The sequence below is a fragment of the Helianthus annuus genome, chromosome 9 (assembly GCF_002127325.2).
Source record: "Helianthus annuus cultivar XRQ/B chromosome 9, HanXRQr2.0-SUNRISE, whole genome shotgun sequence".
Lineage (NCBI taxonomy): Eukaryota > Viridiplantae > Streptophyta > Magnoliopsida > Asterales > Asteraceae > Helianthus > Helianthus annuus.
In genome coordinates this window covers 186,813,721-186,822,800 of record NC_035441.2, presented here as the reverse complement: position 1 = coordinate 186,822,800, position 9,080 = coordinate 186,813,721, and the positions used below count along the sequence as shown (strand labels likewise).

Sequence of the window (9,080 nt, the reverse complement as noted above, 5' to 3'; positions counted from 1 at the left end):
GTTTTCGTCCGTCTTTCATTTAATTTTCGGGGGATTTATACTTCCCTTCATAGACTGTTTACAAAAAGGTTTACTTTCTGGGGGAAAAATCCCCGTACACATAGTTTTCCTACAACAAAAGTGGCTCTTGGCGGTTTTCCCCTGGGGGTATGTCCTGGGGACCTCTTTTCCTTCTAATGTCTCCAACTTGCATGTTCCCTTCCCGTTTGCCCATGTGACTCTGTACGGGCCTTCCCAGTTGGGGCCCAATTTTCCGGTGTTTTCCTACAGACTAGCCTCGTTGGCTCTAAGAACCAGGTCCCCTGTGACGAGGTTAAACTTCTTCATCCGGGTGTTGTAGTAACTTGCCAGGAGTTTTTTGTAGTGAGCTTCCTTCACCGCTGCTATCTCTCTTCTTTCTTCCAATAAGTTCAGGTTTGTCCTTAGATCCTGCTCGTTCTCCTCATCCCTCAGCTTCATCCGGGCAGTTTGTGATCTGATCTCTGCAGGGATTATGGCCTTTGTCTCGTAGGTAAGGCTGAATGGGGTCTCCCCATTGCAACTTTTGGGGGTGGTTCGGTATGCCCATAACACAAATGGAAGTTCTTCCAGCCAGCCCTTCTATTTCCTCCCAAGCCTGCCCTTCATTCCTTTGATTATGCTTTGGTTGGCTCTTTCTAACAACCCGTTACTCTGGGCATGGGTAACAGAGGTGAACACTTGTTGAATCCTCATCTGTTCGCACCATGGCTTGAAGGGTCTTCCGGCGAATTACACCCCATTGTCACTTACCAGTTCCTTCGGGACCCCATATCTGCACACGATGTTATCCAGCACGAACCTTCTCATCTGATCTCCAGTGATCTTTGCCAGGGGTTTCGCTTCGATCCACTTAGTGAAATAATCAATGGCCACCACCACGTATTTGACCCCTCCTGGGCCTTCCGGAAAAGGCCCGATTGTGTCAATGGCCCATTTCTGGAATGGCCAAGATGTTGAGACCGGGACCATAGGGTGTTTGTGCTGATGGGTCATTGGTGCATGTACTTGGCAGTTATCACACTTCTTTATCTCTTCAGATGCCGTCTCGTACATTCGCGGCCAGTAGAACCCTGCGTTCATTGCCCTTCTCACAACCGTTCTTGGTCCTGAGTGCATTCCACAGATCCCCTCGTGCATTTCCCTAACGACATATTCGGCCTCTTCCATATCTACGCACTTTAGGGACGGACCCAGGTACGACCTTCGGTATAGCTCCCCTCCAATCAGTTCATATTGTAGAGCTTTGACTCTTATCTTTCTGGCCGCCCATTCCCCCTCGGGTAAAGTCCCGTCCCAGAGGAATTTAATGATTGGGGTCATCCATGTTTCTTGGGAACCTTCGATCGTGGCCACTTCCATTATGTCAAGGGATGGGGATGTCAGGACCTCTACTTTGACCTCCTTCGCGAGGTGGTCGAATGCTACTGAAGCTAACTTGCTGAGTGCATCAGACTTACGGTTCCTCCCTCGAGAGATATATTCCAGTTTGAAGGTTCTGAATGCCTTAGCTGTCTCCTTAACTTTCGCCACAAACCGAGCCATGATGCTATCCTTGGCTTCATATTCCCCCTGGTACTGCTTTACTACTAACTGTGAATCGGTACTAGCCTCCACGTGTTTTGCCTTCATCTTCTGTGCCAACCTCATCCCTGCTAAGAGGGCTTCATACTCGGCGGTATTGTTGGTGTTTTCGAAGTCCAACCTTATGGCATACGTCAGCTCAACCCCCTCGGGGCTTACTAGTGTGATGCCTGCACCATTCCCCTCTTCACTAGATGCTCCATCAGTGAACAACTTCCAGACAGCCTCGTCTTCCCTTTTCTTTTCTTCTTCCTCCAAAGCTTCCCACTTTAGTAGTTCCCTTTCTTCGTCCTTGGGGACTTCTGCTAAGAAGTCAGCCAGTATTTGTCTCTTCATGGCTGTCCTGGGCTTGAACTCCAGAGAATGTTCTCCCAATTCTACGGCCCATTTAGCCAGTCGTCCTGACTGTTCCGGTTTTCTAAGCACTTTCTGGAGGGGTTGATCAGTTACTAGGGTGACCTTATGCCCTTGGAAGTACCTTCTGAGCCTCCGAGATGCAAAAACCAGGGCCAACGCAAGTTTCTCTAAAGGCATATACCGTTCCTCGGGCCCCTTAAGTGTTCTACTGATGAAATATACGGGAATCTGTTTCCCCTCCCGTTCCACCATCATGACCGCGCTTATGGTCGTCTTAGAGGCAGATAGGTAAAGGAGCAGTGGGTCTCCGGGCACCGGAGTGGCTAACGTCGGGAGCTTGCAGATGTAGGTTTTCATTTCTTGAAAGGCGGCTTCGGCCTCGGTGGTAAAGTTGAATTTGCTGGTCTGGAGGCAGTCTTTTAACACTTTCATGAAAGGGAGTGTTTTGTCAGCCACTTTTGATAAGAAGCGATTTAGTGCAATCAGCCTTCCGTTTAACTGCTGGATGTCCTTCAGGGACCTGGGAGAGCGCATTTCGGCCACAGCCTGGGTCTTTTCTGGGTTTGCTTTTATCCCTCCTTTAGTTACCACCACCCCCAGGAAATTTCCTTCCTCTACCCCGAAGCAGCACTTCCCGGGGTTCAGCTTCATGTTTACATCCTGCATTGTGTTGAGAGTTTCAGCTATGTCATCTATCATGGCTGCCTCTGTCAGACTCTTGATGACAATGTCGTCAACATACACTTCTAAATTCCTTCCCCTTTGTTCCCTAAACAAGGTGTTCATAAACCTTTGCTATGTCGCCCCCGCGTTTTTGAGAACAAAGGGCATCTTGGTATAGCAAAATGTCCCCTCATCGGTGATGAAAGCAGTCTTTTCTTCATCTTCTATTGACATCTGTATTTGGTGGTATCCCTTATAGGCATCTAGTAAGCACTTCAGCGGGTACTGGGATAGGGAGTCCACCTGGGTGTCTATCTCCGGGAGGGGGTAGCAATCCTTGGGGCATGATTTGTTTAGGTCTTGGAAATCGATGCACATCCTCCACCCCCCATCTTTTTTCTGAACCATGACTGGGTTGGCAACCCAGGATGGGTATTTGACTTCCCTGACTATCCACGCCCTGAGCAGTTTGCGGGTCTCTTCACAAGCAGCCCTTCTTTTGTTTGGTCCCATGCTCCGCTTCTTTTGTTTCACCGGTTTCGCCCATGTGAAGGTGTTGAGCCGGTGCTCTGTCAGGCTTCTGGGAATTTCCGTCATGTCACCGTGTTGGAATGCAAACACGTCTAAGTTATGGAGGAGCAACTCTTTCAGGGCACTCTTGCACTTGTCACTTAGGTGGCTCCCCACCTTAACTGTCTGCTCTGGGAACTTATCGCAGAGGACCCATTCTTCCACCTTCTTCCCTGGGGTTTTCCCGGGTTCCTCCCCTTTGGATACTGAAGAGACCACTTCGTAGGCTGACTTAACCCATGCAAGGCCTTTTGGTGTTTGGAATACCAAAACCCCGTGAGGAGTAGACGCTTGTGCTTGTAGATCCCCAATCCCAGGTCTTCCCAAAATCGCGTTGTACTTGGAGGGTGCCCTGACTACAGTGAAGGTTAAATTGATCGTCCGGACCCTGCCCCCTACACCAACTGTGAATGGGAGCCTGATCTTTCCCAGGGGGTGTGACACGCTGTTGTTGAATCCCACCAATGGGATAGAGTCTTCCTCCAGTCTATCTCTTATATCTATGTCAAATCTGAGGAAGCAATGTTCGTATATCACCTCGACGCCTGACCCTCCGTCCACATGTATTCTAGACACTTTGTGTCCAGCTATCACAGCTGAGATATTCAGCGGAAGTCGTTGTACTTCGCTTTCTTCTAAGTACGGCATAAGGATGGGAGTTTTCATGCAGTTCGGAGAGCCTAGGATCCTGGCTTTAACACTTCGGGTAACATCAAATTCATTTCTCCTCCTTATCATATCAACATCTGCCCTCCCAGGCTCTCTTGCATCTCTTCCCTTACGATCCCCTCCCCCTTCCTTGATCTCCTTGACCAGATGGGCCAGTCTTCCCGTTTTCACCGCAGCCTCTATTTCCCTCTTGAGGTACATGCAATCATCGGTTTTGTGCCCAAAGCCCTTATGAAACTCACAGTATCCGTTCGGCTGTGCTTTGGGTCCTGGCTTTATGGGGGGTGGCCTTGGGAAAGAATTCTTCACCCTCTCCGTCGCCAGTATCTCAATTGGAGTTTTGACGAGAGGGGTGAAGCTGTCGGAGTAGGGGGGCCTCTCCCTCGGGGTCTGTAGGGGGAGTATGAGGGCCTCGCCCTGTCATGCAACATTCTATCAAAGGTGGGTTTCCGGAAATAGGGAGTACCTTTCTCAGGGGGTCTTGCTGTTGGGGTGACTCTTCGGGGTGTGGTGTCCGTCTCCTTAGCCTTGCTGACCGTATCCTTTCCCCAGACGAAAGCCCTGACCCTGTCCATAAGATTGTCGAAGGAAGGTGGGAACTCCTCTCCCAGCTTTTCACACAGCTGTGCATGCTTCAGCCCATTTATGAAACTACTGATTTTCATGACCTCCGGGACATCCTTGATGTTCATGCTTTCTTTGACAAACCTTTCCATGTACTGGTCTATCCGTTCATTGTCCCTCTGCCTGATGTGGAGGATTTCGTTGAGATTTTTGACCACCTTCCTTTGCTGGCCAAAATTCCTGAGGAATTTTTCACTTAACTCTTCATAGCTGTCTATGCTCCCCGGAGGGAGACTATCAAACCACAGCCGGGCTTCTTCCGTTAAGGTTTGTACAAACATGTGGCACCATACTGGCATGGACCACCTTCCCAGCTGCCCCGCCCCTCGGAAGGCATGCAAATGATCTTCCGGATCTCTCGTTCCGTCGTAGCGATCGAAGCCTGGGGGCAGCTTTGTCTTGGGAGGCATGAGTGCCTCTGATATTCTCCTTGTGAACTTTGAGACCTCGGCCAAGTCTCGTGGTAGGTATGGTTGGTCCAAACCAACGTTACCTGAGTCGTCTTTCTCCTTTTCTTTGTGTTTTTTCCCGGTGATCAAGTCCTCTCTCTTCTCGGAAGACATCTGCCTCAGGGCGGTCATGAATGTTTCCAGCTGGTCCCCATTGCTGCTCTTATTATGGGGGTTCGTTCCTTCTTGATTAGAGGGTGTGTCAAAAGAGAGTCTGGCCCTGAGGCTGTCCAACTTTTCTTGTCTCTTCAAGTCGTCAAGATACTTGGTTATCTTCTCCCTGTGCATGGCCACAAAGCCAGCAGTGACATGCTCCGTTTCTTCCAGGTTTTCTACCAGATTCTCGTTACCCTCTTCATGGGTAATATCCTCCACAGTGACCTTATCCAAATCATTTTGTGCCGTCTGGGTGACACGCGAACTATGTGGGGTTGCCATGCTGCTTTCGGAAGGGTGAGTTGCTCTCTGAAAGTCGAATGTTAATGTGGGAACACCGGTCAGGCCAGGGACCCACGGATGGCGCCAATGTCGAATACCCAACCTCCGGATGACGTTGGCTGGATCTTCGTTGACGTTGAGAGCTCCTGTCCTTGCTTACTACAAAAGAATAAACCGTTAGCCTGGCCACGGGGGACCCCATGAGGGGGATCCGTGACCAAGCTCCGGCGTGAGAATAAGTAAACTTGCCGGATGAGGAAAGGAGTATTTTCCGATGAAGATATTCACCGGAGAATTCCTATCTTGGTGTGAATCTAATTAATGTGTTATGTGTAGTAAATACGAGGAATGTTGGTCGGATTTAATAAGAGGGAATAAATGAGAGTAGTAAATGAGAAGTTGGCCGGAGATTATACCTGCCTCTGCCTTATCCTTTCTCTCCCTTATATAATGGCATGCCCCTATCTCCAAGAGAAATATCCCTCATGTTATCTAACGGTAACTGTGATACCTTGGGAAGGTCAGACACGTGTCTGACCCCCAACGGTGCGATGCCTTTCTTCATTAATGCATAGCCGGATAAGTACGATGATGGTGACCGGATGCTTCTCCTATCAGGCATTTAATGAGCCTGTTATCTCTTAGCTGTTTTCCCGCTCACATGAGGAAGGAACCTTGGTAAGCAAGGGTAATTCACTTAGTGGGTATTTGAGTGGTTGGGCTTCCTAAAGAGAAAGGCCCAAAGCGGGTAAAGTGGGCTTCCCCACTGGCCCGTCGTCAGTATGTATGTGTGTATGTATATGTGTGTAAGTGGGGAAGGAATCATCACGCCGTGATAATCATCGCGGGAGGACAAAAAATTTACCCCATAACGTGTCCCATAATGGTGTTCCGGACGCTATGGGGGCGTTATAGGAGAAAAGGGCGCGACATACAACGCCATTATACATTCAAAGGGGGCGTTATGCCCCCACAAGCAAAGGATGGAGTTTAAAACCGTGTGTACCGAGGATGGATAAAGGTTTAATAAAGTCATTCGTAAGTTGATTATGTATAAAGATGGATTGAGAATGTATTTCTTTTACACAAACTTTTCGTAAGTTGGAGAATTGCAATTTGCTTCAGATTAATTTGCTCGTCTTATATCAGTTTGAGTCTGTCTCTACTCCTTTCCCTTATGCGAGTTTTCACGGTTTTTATCGGCACCATCATCTGTCTCCTCCGCACATTTCCAAACCATTTCAGTTTTGCCTCTTTTTATCTTACACTTTAAAAAACAAAGGATTATTGAATTTTATCACCCCCAATTATTGACTATTAGCCGTTGCCACCTCCAAATATCACTTTGACGCCCGTCACCCCCCAACTTAACATTTAGTGAGTTTTGTCACCACGTCGTTAACTGATCACTAACTTTTGATTATGTACTATACTTTTGGGGGTGTCATAGGGATCTTAGGAAAGGTTTTAAGGGTCTTAGAACACCCCAAAAGTATAGTAACAAGATCAAAAGTTAGTGATCAGTTAACGACGTGGTGACAGAACACACTAAGTGTTAAGTTGGGGGTGGCGGGCGTCAGAGTGATAGTTGGGGGTGGCAACGACCAATAGTCAATAGTTAGAGGGTGATAAAATCCAATAACCCAAAAACAAATATCTTAAATTTAGAATTGAAATCATTTTTGCCTCATTTTATCTTACACTTTACAAAACAAATATCTTAAACTAGAATTGAGATGTATAAATAAAATCTTGAGTAAAATGCCCGGATAGTCCATATGGTTTTGTAAAGTAACACCTATAGTGTCCAACTTTTAGAAATTACACCAGCGCTCCATGTGGTTTACTTTTTGTTACTCGAATGGTCTCTGGAGTGGATGTCCGTTAGTTTTCACCGTTAACTTCATGTAAAATAACCAAAATGTCTTTAATATTAAATTAAAGAGTAAAATGCACGGATAGTCCCTGTGGTTTTGTAAAATAACACCTATAGTCCCCAACTTTTGGAAATTACACTGGTGCTCCTTGTGGTTTGACGAGTTTTTACTCGGATAGTCCGTGGAGTGAATGTCCGTTAGTTTTCTTTGTTAAGTCCATCTGAAATTACTTATTTACTCCTCCCTTTAAAAAACAAATTAAAACAATAAAGAAGTGGCCACCCAACCCCTCCTCCTCCACACCACCACCCACTTCTACCTCCGGCTCCACCTCCACCGCACCTGCGACTGCTCACTTCTGTCTCCACCCAAACCGACACCTGCAACCACCCACTTCTGTCTCCACCCAAACCCACACCTGCAACACTTCCTTCTATAATCTAATCGTTATTTTCATTTTATGTTCACATTAATTCCATATAATATGACATTCGGCATCCTAGAGCAACATGATTGTTAAAATTTGTATTCTATTCGGAAGCCATAATGGTCCAATGGAATACATATGTATATTTAAAGCTTGGATTCATTATTTATTGTTAATTGTAATGAAGTGTATTTAAAATCAAATGGCAGACAAGGCTCTGTTTTGGTAAGAAAAAAAAAATCTGATATTGGTTCAATACGAGTTAATCATCAGAACGATATGAACTGTTCATCATTATTGCTAATTGTAGTGAACTGGGATCAAAATCAACTGGGCAGACAAGGCTCTATTTTGGTAAAAAAAAATTCCGGTATAGCCAACAGCGTCGTCTAAAGAGAACACATCGTGAGTGCTCCGATTACCTAAAAAAAGAAATTTGAGGGAATTAAAAAGAAAACCCCCATGGACCTGTTGTACGAGGAGCAGAAGAAGCCGACATTGAAGCCTAATCTGATGAAACTGCGATTTACGACAGTGGTGGTGATTTGAGATAGGTTTTTATGAATCTCGTTTACGACCGTAAGGGTGAAGGGGGTGCTCACCTAAGAGGTGAGTCCCCTCTCTTACGCCAAACCAATCCTCGTGTGCCACGTCAACTCCCCTCTTAAACTCCCCTAACACCCTAAATTGATGGCGGCACTCCCCTCTTAGGTGAATTGGTTTTTTTTAAAAAAAAAAAAAAAAAGAAAAGAAAAGCATTGATTGGTCCTCTCTCCCTCTCTCCTCTCTCTCTCCTCCCCCTCTCTTCGGTGCCTCCACCCCCAACTGCTTCCCCGATTTCATCCCCCGCCTCAATGGCGGTACCCCCCATTTCGGCAAAATCGTTCCCCGCTTGAACTCCCCGAAGACGCCCCGAACCCCCTAATTGGAGTTTTTTTACCAACAAACCCTGTTTTTTACATATTCCATCCATTAGTTTCTAGTTTTGGGATTTTTTTCAGGTTTCTTATGTTTCCGAGTTTCATTAATTAAATGAGAGAAAAGAAAAGATTTGGAAGGAAATAATTTTTAGTTGTTTTCCAGAGTTTCATTAAAAGAGAGAAAAGAAGAGAAAATGAGAGATTTTTTGTCTAAAATTAATCTTTCCAATTTGGAAAGAACTGGAGAGAAAAGAAAAGAAAATGAAAGAATCCTTTCTTTTCTCTATTTAAGAGTTAATTGCCCGGATAGTCCCTGTGGTTTTAAGTTTTTTCACATTTAGTCCCCAACTTTTCAAAATAGCATGTATGCTCCCTGTGGTTTAATCGTTTGTTACTCGAATAGTCCCTGGTATGGATGGAGGTTAGTTTTCTCAGTTAAGTGTGTGTGAAATTACTAAATTACCCTTTAATATAAAAACATTAA

At 46.0% G+C, this 9,080-nt stretch overlaps 1 protein-coding gene across 1 annotated transcript; it reads right to left on the bottom strand.

Moving 5' to 3' along the window:
- Nucleotides 1–750: 750 nt before the first annotated feature.
- On the bottom strand, nucleotides 751–2,658 carry LOC110876974. The gene has a single exon (XM_022125131.1). The coding sequence runs from the start codon at nucleotides 2,656–2,658 to the stop codon at nucleotides 751–753; it is 1,908 nt and encodes a 635-aa protein (XP_021980823.1).
- Between the last annotated feature and the right edge of the window lie 6,422 nt (nucleotides 2,659–9,080).